Genomic DNA, 19055 nt, shown 5'->3' on the forward strand with positions numbered 1-19055 from the left:
GCCTTTTGCCACTAACTTAAAAAATAAGGGAGAAGGGGCTATATTTCAAAGTAACAAGCAATGTAGGAAAATCTGCTACTTTTAATATGACACTTCTTTGTGCTTAGCAGTGACGCTCTCCAGAAACTCATAGTGATGCAACTGGGGATGATCTTATTTTGAAGCAAACCAAACAACCTGCTAAACAAAAATCTTGTGAAAATTTGTATTTAGGATACTTATCTACTGAATCGTATATCATTTATATTCAGTGATCGTTTTAAAGCGAACCTAAGAATTCAGATGATTTTCTTTTTGTCAACTGGCCACTGCCATAATGCTGGTAGACATGCTGGGTTTTATCTGCATGCATAAAAATCATGTAAGTTCTGAGCACGTTTTCTTCTTCACGATGTATTTCTGATGGTGACTGAATGATGTTCAGCATTCGAAAGCTTTTCTTCCCTGTTTTTCTTCTCCATTTTTAAAGACTTTTTTTTTTAATGCTAACAGACTAATTTAAAACAACACAAACACAAAACAGAAAAACACTAGTAAGCAAAGAACCCCAAAACAAAAACTTCAAAGTGTGGTTTCCTTGGGGAAGTTAAGTCTAAACAAGTATACAGTAATAAATAATAGAAGAAGTATGAAATGATTTATTAGACAAGCCTTAAGAAAGCTTCTCAACTCTTACAACAGTCTGTGGGATTGTAATGTGCTTGACTTCAATTACATCCCAAGGGCTTTCCTGATTTGCATTTTACGTGCAGGGAGAACTTGAAGCTTGCATCCTTCGGGCACGCCAGGTATCATAGCAATTTGTGTAAAACTAAAACACTCCTAAAGCATCGAAGTGTTTTAAGAACGAAGCACTTGCTCACTGCTTTTGTACTGCTTGAAACTTTTTATTTTTGGCTCTTTTCCAATGTGGAAGGAGTTTGTTTGCAGAGAGATGTTGTTGCCAAGGGACGAGTGTTGACTGTGTTGTTTAAAACAGCAAAATCACGGACTGATATGAATTACATTCTTTTAGCGGTTCTTCTCTGGATCACTTTAAAAGGTCCGTCCAGTATCCAGAGTACTTAGGTCAGCTCTTAGAACATGAACACAGTGTCTCATCGTTTACATGAAGAACATATTAGAGATCTGGCAGTAGCTGTATTTGGGGTTTTGTTGTCTGCACTTGAGAAATGTTGCCTTCAGATGATGATGCTAATTAATAACATGCAGTTTTAGCGAATGCAGTGATTTCCCTCCCTTTCACCTTTTATCTTTAGAGTCTTTATCTCAGCCATTTGTCTTACAAGCTGTGTGGAGAGCTGTTAAACAGGTTCATTTTATTCTGTGATGGGAACAGCATTATCTGGACCGCGTTAATCTTAGTTTCTTTTCCAGTTTCCCTGTTGATAATATGAACCTAACGCTTTGCAGTAATCAGCTGGGTTTTGGCTTTTCCAGGATGGAGGATGAGCTGCTGAAGTTGCTTGCCCCACAGAAGGGCTTTGTGGAAGGCTGCTGGAGTTGGGGCAGTGCTGTGCCCCTGTGCTGGAGCTGCTCTGCCTTCACTCCTCTAGCATTGTGCTGCTTTGTTGTTGTTAACCAACTTACAGCAATGGAAGAATGAGACAAGAGCATATATTATAAACGTAGTTTGTAGCTCTGCTTTAGTGTAGTTTTGCAGGCAGTCTAATGCCATTTAAGTGTCTTTCAGTAAACAAATCAGTTCATTAGAATATGACTTGAATGAATTGTGTCTGTTCTTATTTAGAAGTGAGCAGTTGTACAGCATTTTTGTACTGCTCTGGAAGGATGAATGGCTGTGCACTTCACTGACTATTTGCCACATGTTTATTTTTCTTTGTATTTCCAAGTATTTTGCTTGTTCCTTAGTACTCGATGTTTTAAGAAATACTGGGTCAAGAGATAATAACTTACATAACAACTGAACCCTGCCTGGCTTAGCCCTGGCAGCCAAACCTGCTGCCCTGCCCTGTCTGTGCAGGAGCCCTGCAGGAGAGTGAGGCAAACTGAGCCAAAGCAGGTGATATTTTTTTTCCTGTCAGCACTCTCCTAAGCCTTTCATCTCCTGTTCCAGATTTGTTTTGGGACCTTCTCACGCTTCCTTTCTTGGTTCAGTGTGTCCTGTGAATTTCTGTGAGAGGAGCGCCAGCAAGGTTTTTAGGAACTTCAGCTCCACTGTCTGCTTGCTGGTGGCTGTGTCTGCTGACCAGGGGTCCTCCAAAGTGCTCTGTGGATGTGGCCTGATAGCATCTGGGTCTGGATGCAACATCTCTGATACCTTCCCTGCAAGTCACAGGCCCGCTAGACATCCATGAAGGCTAGCTGTAGAGGTCAAATTCTTGTTTCAACAAAATGTTAAATACTACTTGCCAGCTACAGTTTCTGTCTCATGCAGAGACATATGCTTGTTTTTGTTTGTTTTTTTCACAGCTCAGTGTAGGGCAGAAAGCTTTCTACTTACCTGAATGCAGATCTAACTTTGCTGTTGCCTTTCAGCTCTCTTGCCATTCATCATTAGGCTCTATTTTCCTGAGTTTGCTTTAATCCTGACACTTGTTTGTAAACTTCTAATGGAGATGAACATTGACTTAGCTTTTTGATGAGTTCTCCAGATCTGGTTATTTTAGAACAGATGTTACTCATCTCAGTTTTCTTTCAACAGATGATCTTTGCATTCAGCAGTTCATGCTGACTTAGAAAAAAATATGCGTTTACAGTTGTTCAAATTATATGAATCAATGAATTGTAATTTAATTTACTGATTGCTAGGGAACATAACTGTCTACATAAATCTGTAGCTGAAAGTAAACCAGATATTTCATGTAATTTAGTTTATTTCACTAGCATTCTGTTTAAATACTTCCTTATTTTATTTCATTAGTTGGCAGAAATTTCTGAATATTCATCTGACAATGACTATGTGGAAGAAGTGGACACGCAGGCCACTGATCCCGGATTCATTAAGAAATTGCAGTCGAGTTTTCCATCGAGTGTGGGAGAAGTTGCAGCAAGACCTGCCAGTGATTGGCTCAAGTCTGCACAGGCCCTTCTGCAAACACCTAAGAAACAGTCAGGCAAGGCCTCAAAAACCCCGGAAGATTCTGCTAAAAAGAGGAAATTACTGAGGTAAAGATACTGTTCTTCTTAAGTGCTTTTTAAATTGTAAATAAAAAAATGAGGTTAAGTAAAAGAAGAGTAGGAATGCATTTCAAGGACAAACGCTTGAAAGGTATTTGACAAATAGCAAAAACAAAACTATAGTCAAACCTTTCAATCTTGAATTCTAATATACAATTTGATACAATTTTTGTTATCTCAGAAATGCCTTAAATTAGCTCACAAATATGAGTATGCATACTTTTTTTTTTATTAACTTGTGATCATTTCATTGCTTTGTGCCTCTTCAGATAGGCCGCAAAAGATTTTTTTGTTCCTTTCTGGATTTGTCAGGGTAAAATTCTCCAAAATAGCACATGAAAGGTGGCTGAATAACGCAGGATGGAGTGATATTTGAGCAAAAGTGGGATGTGTTTGTTTGTCTGAAATATAAATCTTTGTGACTAAATTAAATGTCTTGAAAAGTGCTGAACAAAACCCACCTGAGCTGTAGAGGTCTGATGTACACGATCCATTACGTCCCTAGCTAACTGCAATGCTAGCTGTCAGTTCAACTAGTTGACAGTTCAAATAGTCAGTTCTTATTTCAAATTCACAAAAGTTGTTTCATGTGGTATCTGTGTGAGCATGGCTTAAATTATGGGAAGGAAAATTATGAGCAGTGCTGCTGTAGATAGCAATTGCATCCTTACCAATATGGTTCTTTCTTGCTGATTTTATACAGTAATCGATCAGAAAATAAGGCACTTAGAGAATCCTTGCTTCTGTTAAATAGCCGTATTTTATTTATCTTTTAAAATTTTCTCAACTACTCAGAAATGCCAACCAAGGGAACAGATTTGAAGCTGTAACAACTTGAGGATCTCTGTACTTGCAGTGCTTTGCTTGTGCAATTAAGCTTTACTTCTTACTACTTTAAAAGCATGAAGACAGAACTCATATAGGTCAGACCAAAGCTGTACCAAAAATGCTACTGGTGGCCAACAGCAAGTCTACGTGAAGGTAGTAATAACAGGGCAAATTGCATGGTGGTATTTTACTCAGATGTACTTTGAGCTTTGGCAGTTTACTACTCAGGATCTGTATGAGTGTTTTGTTATCCTCCGTGGATTTGTCCTGTAGTTTTCTGAAGCTATAAAAAGCTTTGAGTGTTGCAATAAAACCCCACAGTTAGTGGTGACATAGCTTAAACATGGCTTCAGCCTGCACCTGTCAGTTTAATTTGATGATTCTGATGATCACGTATCGCTTAGTGCAAAAATGCATTTTTATAGCATAAGTAGTCTGAAATGGGTGTCCAGTGGAATATGCATTTGTTCATTTGTAAATTTTCAATACGGAATGCAAATTGGCCAGAATGAATGAAGGAACAAAATTTGCAGGGTGGATTTTTTGTTTTTGTTGTATGCTGGCACTGAGTGGAAGGCTTAGGTTTTCAGTGCTGTGGATTGAAGTCCAGATTGAAGAGGGTTGATCAGCTGCATGATCAATTGAGTGATAATCTTTTCTTTCTGGTTATATAGCTAAAAGCTACACAGCATTTTTTAGCTTGTTCTTTCTCCTTCCTTCCCGCCTCTGCTGCAGATTGAGATCACAGCAAAAAAGAGTAAGCAAGAGAATGCTTGCTGACAGGATCTCTTCCGTAAGTTCCCACTTGGACCATTTGAAATTCTACAGTGGGTGGAAAAGAGCTTAACCAAGATCTCTTTTTCCAGACTGGCGCTTAGAAAAGTGTGGGTTAAGAGGAGATAGCAGAGGTGATACAGCCTTGGTCTAACTATGCAAATTCATAGAATTGTTTGAGTTGGAAGGGACCTTTAAAGGTTATCTGTTCCAACTCCTCTGCAATGAACAGGGACACCTACAGCTACATCAGGTTGCTCAGAGCCCCGTCCAGCCTGACTTTGCATGGCTCCAGGGATGGGACACCCACCCTCTCTTTGGACAACCTGTTGCAGTTCTCTGTGTGAGAGATTCTAATCCAAAACCAGATTGTTTTGTTATATGTACTTGATGGAAAAATGCTGATATGAATAAGCTGCCTATGTTATTATTTCCACTTTTTAGAAAATAAAAAAAAAATTATATATTTTTTACTAATTGTAATGTGACTGAGCTTGTGATGACCTTCAAAAATTAGAGCATATTTTCAAAAAAACTTAGCTTATTTTTTTGTGAAAAATCATATACTGAGTGTAATAATCTCTTGTGATATTCTTTATGCATTCTGCTGTCTGTTTTCATGTTATCTACATTATTTAATTGCAGCTGTGTTCCAGTTACCTCAATGGTTGCATTTTTCTACTCAGCCTCTCTGGCTGGAACACTCTTGTTGCTGAATGAAAAAGTATTTTTTGTTTCATCCTATTTAGGATACAATTGTGATTCTCTACAAAAATTGAAGTTTCGTATACATAACATAAATCTTCAGAAATGAGCTGATTATGGATAATTAAAATCTAATAATGCTAGCGTTAGAAATTTGAGTGTAAAGTCAGCACCTTAGAATGAAAAGAAAATGAGAAGTCCACCTGTCTCCAAAGGAATGTGGGACATATACAGTGCTGTGATGTGATGTGATGAGTGAAATCTGAAGGGGCACGATGCAATTGTTCTCACTTAATAGCTCTATGGGATTTGGAATGCAATTACAATCTTCAAAAGAGAAAGGAATCATATTAGCAGTTCTTCCCTCACTTAATTGATCTATTCTGTGCTCTTTTTTTGCCAAATATAAGCATCTCTTCGTATATCCCCTGTATTGTTAGTTCTTGTTTTCAGGATTGTTTAGATGGAGATTGTTTTTCTTTCTACAGTGAACTGCAGCATATAGATGGTAGTCAGTATTGCTTTGTTCTTCAGATGTGTTGGAGGCATGAGTCAGGTTCTTGAGTTCCCTGTGGGGCACTACTGTAGGAGGTGCCAGTCAGATCTGCTATGCTGGTAGCAAAATGAAATCTTTCGTTTACCACCATAAAACTGTAAATCCAGGACATCCTCACCTTAAACACTGGCTTTATGTGCCATCTTGAGTAGCCACTTTGATTTAATTTAAATAAAAATGGGATCAGAGTGAGTGGAAGTAGTATCATTTTCCAAGATGTTCTGAGATATAAATACCACTGTACTGCACTGACAAGCTATTAAGATAGCTGATAAGGAAGTACTAGTAGTGGCATCTGGTACAGAGATAAGTTGGCTTGGTGATTAGGTCAAGAGGTATTGGTTTTAGATGTTCTTGCCCTTTTCTCTACCACAAAGTTTTGATTTCTCAGCGAGGTATAGACTACCCTTGCTTCTGTATAAGCTGCATGCTGACAGCAATGAACATTATGGTAGAATGGCAGCGAATAAAAATCTCCTGCAAGTGATTTGCAAAGCTAAGGGAGAAGGGAGTATGTCCTGCAAATACTAGTTTTCAGAAAGCTCTTTTCAGATTATAATTCATGTTACAAGGCAAAATGTATAAACTGTGCTAATTCCAAGTCACTCAAGTATCCCTCGTTAACAAAGGGAGAAATTAAGAGTATGTTGGAAGTCTCAACATTTGTTACACAGGATAAACCAGTCACTGCATTTACTCAGTATCTGTAAACAAGAAAATTCAGAATGCATTCACTCAGTGTTTCCTGTCTACAGGAAGACCTCTGGGAGGTTTTATGAATTGTTTATTTTTTCAAACAGAATTTTATTTCCATCAGCCAAAACAGTCTGGCTTTCAATGCAGGAAATGGATATCTTACATTATATAATATCAACTCTACTTCAAAATCTGTCATGTTGCAACTGCTTTTAGTCATGTAGAAGTAACTGCTCTAGGTTTGGATCAAGGATAGATGCTTGTTCTCAGTGGCATTGATTTTCTTGTTAATTTTGTATGCAACTTTTTAGCTTAATAGTGAAATAAAAATCTTAGGAAAACACAATTTAATTCTCTTATATGAACCAGTAGATCACCAACTGATTTGATCTGCTATATTTACCTTCTCATTATCAGAAAAGGAGACAATTACAGAATGTCCTGGTTCTACATGCAATAAAATGGTCACATGAAGCCAACTGAAGTCCTGAAAGTAAAGTGCCAAGAGAGGACGGAGTTGGCACAAATGAAGCAAGCCTTAAAATTGGATCTGTTTTTCTCAGATGCATCCATAAGTAGCACGAGAGTATAACAACCACAAACTAGCTCTTTTAATCCTAGTGATCTTAGGCTGAAGTCCTTACTGTTGAATGGAATTGTACTTGTTAGTGAATTTCTTCTTAAATGAGGAGAATATAACTGAAGAATATCACATCTGCACTACAGATGCCATTTGTAATCACTGAAAATACACATGGGCAGTCTATTAGTCACTTACTGAACGCTAAAATGTCTTTTCTTACCAAAAAAATGAACAAAAAACCCAACAAACAGATAGTTTAAATGGGCCAGAAGACTGTTGTTAAAAGGAGAGAAGTCTTTCAATAAATAAATGAATAAATAATTTTTTTCCTTAGTGTGACAAATTTTCCAAATTTCATATGCAGTACATCTTACTGTTTGAAATGGTTGAAGCAAGATGTAGTTGTTCTCTACTGAACAGGAGTCACTTTGATGGGTTCGATTTGTTTAATTTTAAAATTTGCTTTTTTGTGTAAGAGCTGTGCTCAGGGAACCAAAACCTTCAGAACTGTGAAGAGAGCTGTTCCTTTATCTAGTGGGGCAAGGCTGTTCCTATCAAAACTGGTTCCTGCACCGTTTTCCTCTTAAATTTGTGTCACTCTGTTCTGTGAGAAATGATGTGTGTGTGTCTGGCACTTGATTAATTTATTTATTAATACCTCCCAAAAAGGGATTACTTATTTCTGTGAATGAAGTCTTTTCATATTAAATCATCTTAATTCTGGTGAGTGCTGTAGAAGAGGCAGGGAAATCTGAATATTTTTTTTCTATTAGATAGCCTGAAGGGCCAGAGGGCTGCACTGAACTTTATCAGAAACTGGAAAGAAGGGTAATCAATGCTTTAAAAGTTAGAAAAAAAGCAGGCCTCAAACTCTGCGTGTTTCAAAAGATGTTCCTAAATTCTTTCATATATACTCTGAGAGATAACTAGCCTGAGTAAAGATGTGGGAAAATCAACTGCCTATAAAGTTATACTTAGATATTTTTGCTGGGGAATTTGTGAAATCTAAAAAGTGCTTGCTTGCACTGTTCTTGACTATTGCGGCTGTCATCCCTCTTAGTTCTCTTCCTCTGTATTGTTCGAGGCTACAAGGACTTGTAAACAAAATCTTACTACACAAGGATGATGAAGCTCTGGCCTCGATTACAAAGAACCATTTCTGACCTGCAGGAGTAACTGTGGCATGATGCAAAAATATTACATGAAAAAGTTGAATTGTTGAAAGTGGAATGAGGACATGAGCTCCATGTCCTTTCTGTACTGGGGGCCCCATGCCTGGTCACAGTACTCCAGATGGGGCCTCACAAGAGCTGAGTAGAGGGACTTTTCATTTAAAAGCATGTAGTGACAGTATGAAGGGAATGGCTTTAACAGGAAGAGGGTAGATTTGGACTAGATATTAGAAAAGAATTCTTTACTGTAAGGGTGGTGAGACATTGGAACAGAGTTCCCAGAGAGGCTGTGGATGCTCCTACTCTGGAGGCATTCAAGGCCAGGCTGGATGGGGCTTTGAGCAACCTGATGTAGTGAGAGGTGTCCCTGCCCATAGCAAGGGGATTGGAACTAAATGATCTTAAAGGTTCCTTCCAACCCAAACTGTCCTATGATACTCTGGTGGTGTCCGCTTGTTCTAAAGAAAGGAAAAGGATTCTAGAAAAATTGCATTAATTAAACAAGCAGATTTACCCCAACGATCATTATGTTACTATGATTCATCCCAAGGTGGAAACCTGAATAGGGCTGACTGTACACGTAAAATTGCTTTCAGATTCTTTGTTACTTCACTAAGTCAGCAGCTCCTCTCCTTCATTGGAGAGGAGGTGGGCCTCCTTAGAGGGGACTTTGATCGCATCTTTCATACCTACCCATGTAATTTTTCATGCTGAAGGAGCATGTAGTAGCAACTGTCAGTATTCAGTGTTGCTTACTATTATGCAACCTGAAAACATCTGAAGGCTTTACAGTGCTGACAAATGCCAACATGCACCCTATAAAGTGGAAGTGGACAGCTGAATGTTGCAGAAGTTATTTAACTAGTTAACTTGGAAGTGTGGGTAGAGATCTGTCATTGCTTTGAAAAGAAAAAACGAGGCCAAATGCCCAGTCCTGAGATGGATACATGTATTTGTGTAATCCTTAGTGTTTTGAAATATGTGGAGTAATGCGTATGAGGAGATAACTTAATCAAAGAGATGCTTATGTGTTCACAGCTCTTAAATTTGGATGAAATCCAAGAAAGTAAGTTTAGATTAATCTAATTTTGTGAGGTTATTTTCAGTAATTGCCCTACTAAATTAAAACTTCGTTACATGAACACAGCAAGAGCTCTAGCACTCCAAAAAAATTGAAAATGACTTTTTAAAACTCACCCTACTCATTAATGCTCTTTTTTTCCCTTCTATTAGCCTGACTGGAGTTGGAAGCTGGGGATCAGCAATATGTCTGTTCCAGCTGTGTTACCTTGTTGTGTGATGGTACAAAACATTTGAATCTTGCTGTTTGTTTGTGCAAACCAACAGCCACAAGGAACCAAGCTTTTAGCCCAGATACAGAGCTTTCTTTTGGTCATCAAACCCACCCTTAGTGTGGATGTTGTTCAACGTGGGCAGCAGTGGCAGTGCGTATTTTAAATGACTAGTTCAATAAGCTCAGATTTAATAGGGAAGTGGTGCATGAATTTCTGCTTGTTAAATATGACTGCCTTAAGGGATTAAGAAAAAAACAACAGCATAAAATAGTTAAGAGTTGCATGATTAAAAATAAAAAGGTTTTGACTGGTTGAGATTCTATCTGAGCAGTTTGGCTTCACTGAGCAGCCTTTGCATTAACTTTCTGCCAAATGCATTAAATTTGCTTACGATAAAACATTGTTTTGGGGTCAAATTTGAAGTGCTGGTCAGTAAGGTATGCATCTCAGATTATAGCTTTTGTCATTTAAATACAAACCATTGGCTTCCTTGATTACAAAAATTAGAATTAGTGATCAAAATACATTTTCCGATTTGAGATAAATATACACCAGATGGTGGGTTTGTCATCTAGGACAATTAAGTGTATCATAAGGGTTAGATATGTGTAAAAGAGGGAACTGGATATTTTTAAAATAAAATAGTAATTGGAAGTGTTGCTCTTCTCTAAGCAAAGAGTTTGGTTTTACACTGGAGTTGGCACCTGCTCAGTATCACACACTCTGCTTCCAATGAGCTTCGTGTAGCTCTGTTACCTTTCCTCTGTACAGCAAAGAGTGAGTCTGTGTAGTTCATAATATCTCAGTGTGTACATGAACACTTTCAGCAGTGTGGGCACCTGTATTGTATGAGAAGAAATGTATAGATCTCAAGTGTCGTTGTCTTAAAAACTACCAAACCGTGGAAAAGAAAGCACCTTTTTTTTTTTCTTTAGTTTCTTTGCTTTAAGTGTAGCGGGGTTCATTCTCCTGCGTTTGGAGCAGTATTTAAATTTCTTTTTTTTCATTTCTACTTTTTAAAAGAAATGAACCATAAACAGCCAGCTCAATTGCTACATAAATTCCTTTTGTGCATGGCATGTCCTTGAACTGTATTTTCCTAGTTTCACAGAGTATGAAACAGGCAAGGGAGTGGGGGGGGGGAAGGCAGTTCTAGTGACCAGCTGAGAATATCTCAGAAATGCATTTTTTGTTTATATTTTATATCCTGCAACCAAGCAGATGCAAAATGCATTATGTTTGCAGTTTAAATTATTTCAACTGCATTTGGAATTAGAATTGAAGGATGAGTATTAATAAATATCAATTTGTTTTTATCAGAATGAAGGCCTGCAAGGGAAAGACATGACTTTATTCTTCATAGACCCTGTGGTAACTGTTGTTCTAATACAGACATGATTAGCAAATCAGTAATGAAGTGTCAGATAGCTTCCCTGGCAGACACATCTGGCCTGAAACAGTGGGGTTTTTTTGCCTTTTTTTTTTAATATAATTTCTGCTGTGTGCCTCAAAACCAGGAACTTGCTTTCTTTCATGCTACAAAGTGCTTCTGCCATAGGTGAAGTAGGAGTGGGCTTCCAGAAGAGTAGGGACTGACTAGGCACAGCTGCAACCCTAATCAGGAAAAGTGGGGAGGAAAGTCCCTGGGGACTTTCAAGTTGAGGCTGGATCAGGCCCGGGGCAACCTGATCTAGCTGTGGTGTCCCTGTTCATTGTAGGGGAGTCAGACTGGATGGCTATTGAAGGTCCCTTCCAACTCTAAGGATTCTATGATTGTATGGCTCTAAATTACACCGTGAGCTGTGTTTTTGTGCCTTCAGCATTATAAGAAAATGCATTTATTTGAATGCTGTTTGTGGAAGGAATGAAATAGAGTTTTGGAATGCTTCTACTGAGCAGTTTTCTTCCACCAGAAATGTTTTTCAGCTACTAGCTCTTCTATTTATTGCTGTAGTCAACTCTCTGTATAGAGCTCAGTCTCAAACTCAAGCAAGCAAACTCCAAATGCACGTAGCTGCTGTATTTCCAAGAGTAGCTGAAGTGAATGGTGTTCTAGTATGGCTTGGGTAGATCATGCAGCAGAGCTGAACAAAGAACTACATCCAAGTATGGCAGTCTGGCAAGAAGAAAAACTGGGTGGGCAGGTTGCTGGTGTTTGTAGAAGCTTTTTGTCCACAGCTACCGGAGTGCAGTAGTGCTTGAATACTCAAGTTTGAGGTAAACGTGGCTGAGCAAAATGTTAACAGCAGCAGATCAAGTTGTCCTGTACAGAGTTGTGCTTGACTTGACCCTGCTGCATACTAAAGTATCCATTGCATTTTTGTATATTAGTTGACTCTGTGTTTCATGATTCTTGCTGAAAGCAGTTCATGGTATTAAGCATTTTATAAGTTCTCTGGAGCCCAAGGTTTCTTAAATATTTTTGTCAGTGTTATTGCTTGATACAGCAAGTCCTGTAGCTTTTTGAGAGAGGGTTCTTTATTTTGGGAATTTGGGGATTCTTTGCTCCTCTGGCAGATAGTAAATTAGAGTTTTCCTCTTCCCAGAATCCCCTCAGCTGTAGAAGAGACTGCAGTAATGTAAACCATGTAACTTCCATGAATCATTCTGCATAAAGCATGGCTCTTAAACTTGAGTATCCATTCTGTGACCATTTCTACTAAGGTGTTGCTATCTACTAAGTCTTAAGATAGTTATGGTTTTGCAAATTAGATAGTTGGTTAACTAGAAAATCAGCTGAGACTGATAATTTGTTTTTATGTAACCTGTTGATTTATCTGCAGGTGAAATAGCTGTTAGTAATTTCTAACCAGAGATTTTTAGTGCTTAGCCTTTTTAGCTCCTTGTTGGTTTTCACAGGTATGAGTCCTCACAGTTTCTCATTTGCAGCATCAGCTTTACCAAGCTATGTGAACTACATTCTAAAATAATAACCCCATTCATATGCACAAATAAGGTGGTCTTGTGCTCCCTCTTTGATTCCTAAACCAAGTTTTACCTAAGGACACATTACAGCTTAGTGGAAGCCCTTATTAATATACTAAATTGTTCTTGTAGTGGGGAAACTTAGTGTTAAGGAAATAATAATGTATTTTTTTAATAAAAATAATTTGTTTGAAGCCAGAGAGAAATGCACAAATACCCTCATGCTGTCCTTAAGTTCATTGCAACAACCTAAGGACATCTTCTATGACAGTATTTTTTCTTTTAAGACGATAAATTGATGTACTTTCGATTGGAATCCGAGGGGTAGGAATTGCTTTAGTGTTACCTTAAATGTGTGTGGTTTAGATGCCACTCCTCTGCTCCTCACCTTGGGAATGCCAAATTAATTCCATCTTGGAGAGTGTTCAGACCACTGAAACTGCACACTTGACCCAGCTTGTGAAATGAATCACAGGGTCAAGTATGGGTAAAAGAATATTTCTGTGATCACTCCTTGCCAACAGACAAACAAATCTAGGAGGAAAAAACCCAACCTGTTATAACTAGTGGCTACACTGAACCATTTGGGATGTTTGTTTCAAATTCAAAACTGTCTGTAGTAGCTGTCACGATAAGTGCAGAGAAGTTGGGAATCTTTCTTTACAATCCTTGTGTAAAGATTGAGACATAACTGAAAACTTGAGAGTTATGGACTCCCAGATAGTGGAAAATGTCTTATTGTGTGTACTGATTCTATATTTCTGATGAAACACGTGGTTATCCTCTGGAAAGTGACAACCTGGGAGAGCTAATCTGTAAAATGTAATGCTACTGTATGTTTCTGTCTTTAAGGGCCAAATTAAACACCTCCACCCTGGAGGTGTTCAAGGCCAGGCTGGATGGGGCTTTGAGTACCCTGGTGTAGTGGGAGGTGTTTCTGTCTATAGCAAGGGGATGGAACTAGATGATCTTAAAGCTCCCTTCCAACCCAAACCATTCTATGATATTCCATTAGTCCTATGGTTTCTCACTTGGCAAATCTGATTATTGGCAAAACTGAGCATTTCTTCCTTCTCTGCAGGGGAGGACTGGCTGAGAGGTTATGTCGACTGCAGAACAGAGAAAGATCTGCTATTAGCTTTTGGAGACATCAGTGCATTTCAGATGCTAAAATCCCATCAGGTAAGAAGCAGCATATGCGTGTGAAAGTACATATATGTATGTGAAATATAAACATATGTATGTGAAAGTACATATATGTATATATGCACGTGGCCTACATAGATGTACTACTGAAGTTTATAATTTGATGTTGCCTGAATTGGGCTTGATGTATTCTTGATGCTTTTGAGTTTGCATTGTCCCTGTTATGAAGACATTTAAATGTAAAGGATAGAAATCTTCTTTTAAGTATCTTCCCTCTACTAGATTCTTTAGAACTCTTCGCTTTCCAACACTTGGGAAAATGGTGTTTCTAGCAGTTGGTAAGACAAGTCAAGGTTTATTTTATGGATGTGCATTTTTTTTGTTCTTATAATCGTAGAATCACAAAGTTGGAAACAACCTTCAGGATCATCAAGTCCAACCATCCTCCCATACTGTCTTTATAGCTACTTCTTCCTCTTTCCTTGACAATTTTTTATTTTTTGAAGGCACCCATTTTCATGGGTAATTTCTGAAACTGTGGATGACGGCAAACAGACAAATGAACACAACTGTGAAATGAGCGTGAAACATAACTACAGGGACACTCTTCCCAGAAAGAAGGGGTAGGAGTTAAACTAATTAGTTCTAAGTGACTAATAGCACCATCTTTCAGTAATATTTTGTAGGAGATAATAGATTCATAGAGTCTAAGAGGCTTTTTTATCAGTTTGTATGTGACTGTAGGCTACAAAAGCTGTCAAGCTGTCTTAAGCCCACTAATTGTTTCTGAGCACATATTCCATTTGTTTTTCAGAAAGTCCTCTGGTCTTAATTTGAAAACATGCGGATAAGGGAATCTATCATTTGCCTTGAGAGTTGTCCTTAATTCCACTCAGATTTTTTGTTTGTTTGTTCCCAAATCTGGGTTCGTCTGGCTTCAGTTCCCATCTTTTGTTTTTCATAAAGCAGTTCTCCATTGGATTCATGAGCTCTTTAGTATGTGGCATTTTCCCTCTCTGACGCTTGCATAGCAAATTCATGCTGCTTCACAAATTTCATAAACTAAACAGAATAAGTTCTTTAAGGCACTCTGGAGTTTTTTCTTCAATCTTCAAGTGATTTGCATGGCTCTTTACTGCACATTCTCAAACTTTTCACAGGGTCTTAGAAATGAGGGCAGCTACTGCATATGTATCCTTTCAGTGTTAGTCTTGTCAAAACAGAAGCTCAGCTTCTGTTCACGTCTAGGCCTCCTGTGTGTTCAAGGCACTTAGTAAGGATGTGGGTCTGGTTTGGTTTTGGTCACAGGATGATTGTCTGATGTGATTCCATAACTTCTGCAGCTGTTGGTTTCTGAGATCAAGTCTCCATTCTCCAGTTACTATTCACTTCTTTTACCTACACAAAGGAAAGTCATTGATGAAACAGTTTTAATAATGTTTACTCTCAAATCCTGCTGGAACTGCTGTGGTTTAATTATGGTTTTCCACTGGTGAAAAGTTCAGACTGTAACTTATAAAATTAGTTATCTGAAATAGGTTTGTATTCCACAAAGCGGTATCAGAGAACAGGAAGTGTCATCAGTCAACTCTCTTCAGAACTGCTATGTTGAATATGATGTAAGCATGCTCACTGAAGACTGATCAAGCCTTTTGCAAGCTGTTCATCCTCCACCTGAGTTACTAATGGATAGGAAGTTACTTCTCCGACCTTCCAGTGGTATGAGAATGTCTCCTTGCTTTTTTTCTGAAATGAGGAACAAAAACTGATACTAAATGGCTTTGTCTTCTTAGCAGTTCTTATCACTGTTCTCTGTGCTAACGGGAGTGCAAAGTGACTAATATTCTTTTTCTCTGAACATCACGTGTGTCATTACAAGAACTTGTTTGGCTACTCACTAGTCTACCAGACTTTAACTATTAGGCTGAGATATTCGCAGAATCACAGAATTGTAGAGGATGAAAGGGACCTCTGCAGATCATCGATTCCAACTTGTCAACCAAAACATCTGCCTTGGCTAGATTTTTTTCTTTCAGAAAATGAGTCAGCATTAGTTAGAATTTTATGAGGAAAAAAGCTATGGAGAAATGTTGCTCTACTGTAAAGTACACTTTTAAAATTCTGGAGAGTTTATCTTTGGGGGTGATTTCATTCTGGGAGAATGTCTCTTAAGGCGTTTCTGGGATATGCCTTTTGCCATCATGGTGAAAAAACTTAAGAACTTGGGCAAGTTAGAATTCTCTAGGACAAATTACTGCTTCACTTACTCTGCAAGCATTTGCCAGAACTTACAACTGAATTTCTTAAGGTGTTGAATATGCCATAATTTAGGAATTTCGTTTCCAATTGCCAATGTTTCCAATTACCAATCCTTATTCCAAAACACAAAGATAATAACATTCACAGTAAAATAGCTGTGTTAATATTTGGGGATATTTTTTCCATCTAGACAAAAACTAGCTTTTCATTGTTTTGTTCTTAGAATAGTCAAACAGTTTGATGTCACCAGAATAAAATTGATGTTTGGTTTGGCAAATGTCAGTCTTGAAATTTTAGTAGTGCAACTAGATAACCTTCCGACTGCTTCTAGTCTGAAAGCGTGAGGTATCAGTAAAGCAAAAGCATACCACTGTCATCTTCTTACATTCATGTCAGAGATCTCTTACTAACATGAGTTTCTTCTTAGATTCATCTCCCTCTCTTTTGCGTAGTAATATTTCTAACCCAGGCTGTTTCCAGGACTGCTTCTGGTTTCAGCAACAGAAGCAGAGGGAAAAACTTGTCAAATGACAAACTGAATTGATTTACCAAAGGAATCTGAAGATTAATGTGGAAGATTGAAGTAACTGTAAGAGCCGTCAAGTCATTCTGGGTATTCCGTAGACACATAGAACAGAAGTTTATCATTAAGGCAAAGAGGAGCAATTACAAATGGGATCAGTTTGAGGTCTTCCTTCCACTTATGTAATCGGGAAAACTGTTTGTGGAAGTATGGGCCATTCTTCTCCCCTTTTTAAGCATTTCATGTTATAGAATGTTTTGCTTTTGTTTTGTTTTGCTGGTTTTCTATTTTATTGATGTCCAAATTACCTCCAAAAAAACCTTTTGTCTGGCTTTAATTTTTTAAAATTCTTCTGTTTGTTCCTGTGACCTCTTTGATAAATATCCAATGTGGTTTGACTGTCTTTTGGCTACTGGAATGAGGCAGACCTCCAAAAAGAGTGCCTCTTTGCAACATGCATTTCTGTATTTTCAGAAGCGCGTGGGGGAAACTGTCCCACTTATGTCAGAATCACTCTGCAGGACAAAAGAATTTGTGTTTTTTCCTGTTAGACAATTTTGGAGTGTTATGCTTGGCAGCCTATCCATGTATTGGTTGCTCAAGTGATGGTAGTTTTCTGAAACTGCAGGCAAACATGGAAACAAAGGTATCATACAGCAGAGGTGTGTATTGTGGGGGAAAGTATTTACTACTAATTGTGTTCTTCCTGATGGATAATTCCATTTCTGTAATCAACCTAATGCTATCATTGAGGTCTGGAAGGAGAGAGCGCACAAACTTGCCTGCACTGTATGGCATTAGTTGGATGCTTATGTGATTTAAAACTAACAGATTGGCATCAGGCTCTTCTCCGCAAATCCAGAATTAGCTGTTCTTCACCAGATGCAAAAGGGAGGCTGAAAGGTGTACAGTCGCCGTAAGAGTAAGTCTCTCATCAGTCAAGCTGATGGTTGGAGACTACTGCATACAAAGGCTTTTAGACCATTTGCAAGCTTTTTTTTTTTCCGCCTGTGTTCTGTGCTGCAACTTCCCTGTGAAATTTCCTGTTTGGGCAAAGAGATCTGGACAGTTGAGAGAGGAAAATAAAACCCAACCCTTTTTCCTGTCAACATCTGCTGGTTATATGGGGATTGCATGATGCAGAAGAAAAAGTAGTGCTCTTCTGAGTTATATTTGGAAGACTCTTCTGTCCGTAGAAGATACAAATGAGGCATAAAGCAAACTCATGCAGATTCTTTTCAAAAGTAACTTCTGAAAGCTAACTTTCTCTGCATTTTTTCTTCTTGCAGTTGCTGTCAAAGCACTTTTTTATTTAAAATGCAGACATGAATTATTCTGTAAAGTTTGTAACCTGGTGAGATAACTGGTATTTGTTGGTCTGAGATAAAGATTTAGCATGAACCAGCGTGACTGGGTTATAACTGAGTGCATTAATTAAACTAAATTGATACCAAGTCCAAACTGTAGGCATTTTTTTCTGAACTGCACCTTCCTCTCTGCCTCTCCTTATGATGGGAAGTGATCTGGTGACTGAAGCAAGTGTAATGTGTGAGGGGAGAAGAGTGAAGCCTTGAAGCTGAGTATAGGACTTGGTGCATAGTGGTGCATTTTCAGGGAGGCTGAAAGGCTTACAGAAGAGGATATGAAGAGTCACTCCCTTACCTTCCAGTTTGAGTGACTAGTTACAGTGTGGGAGAAGAAGAGATTTTAGCAGCTTGAATGCAATGAGGCTTGCACAAAAATTTGTCTGTGGACAAAGAAAACAAGGATAGTCCTTAATATGCTTTCCTATATGCAAATTTAAACCATGCAAAATTCTTCTAAAAATACAAAAGCCTGAGCTTTCCTAGTTATTACTAATTCTTTATTTGTGCTAATTTAATTAGTCTTGAGTTAATATAAATTAAAGAAATGGCAAGTAGCCAAATATAGTATTTTTTTTGTTTTTTTTTTTGCCTGAACATGTTGCAGCACTGGGAGGGAAAAATCGAGTATAAACATGTCTTTTTCAAACAAGAATTCTCTGTATTATTTGTGTTTTCTTATGAGAAACAATAATGGTATGCACAATCACTCTAGCTTATATATGTTCTTATAAAGAGTGTATAATGTGTAAAGCAGGGCCAAACTCAGCAGCCTCTTTTGAATATAGATGTGGGAAGAATCTATCATATATGCATGCATGGTGTGTTTTTGAGAAACATCTTTCAGAATGGTTTCAGAAGCTACCAGTCCAGAAAGAATAACGTGTATGGTTCAGAATAGCAACCAGATGGTTTTGTACAGGCTGTGAAAATGTTGGAATCTTTGTGCTGTTTCTTGGCTTTAAACGTTGACTTTTGGATTGCAAGGGTCTGCTTGGTATATGTTGGATTGCTGACTTTGTTATGCCTACACCTGCAGTCTTTTGCATGAGGCGGAACAAAGAGCAATAATGGGTGCCAAGCAAAAG

General features: G+C 38.1%; 1 protein-coding gene across 2 annotated transcripts in view; it reads left to right on the forward strand.

The window, feature by feature from the left end:
* Positions 1-19055, forward strand: part of SPIDR (scaffold protein involved in DNA repair) — a 197928-nt gene that overhangs the window by 48484 nt on the left and 130389 nt on the right. For both annotated transcript variants that reach the window (XR_016465161.1, XM_031612937.2), the window contains exons 6-7: positions 2885-3129; positions 13757-13857. Coding sequence is in view for 1 of the 2 variants with exons in the window: in XM_031612937.2 (XP_031468797.2) it covers positions 2885-3129; positions 13757-13857 (346 nt within the window). In the remaining variant the exon portion in view is untranslated. The remainder of the gene's footprint in view (positions 1-2884; positions 3130-13756; positions 13858-19055) is intronic.

This window comes from Phasianus colchicus, chromosome 3, assembly GCF_987193195.1.
Source record: "Phasianus colchicus chromosome 3, bPhaCol1.hap1.1, whole genome shotgun sequence".
Lineage (NCBI taxonomy): Eukaryota > Metazoa > Chordata > Aves > Galliformes > Phasianidae > Phasianus > Phasianus colchicus.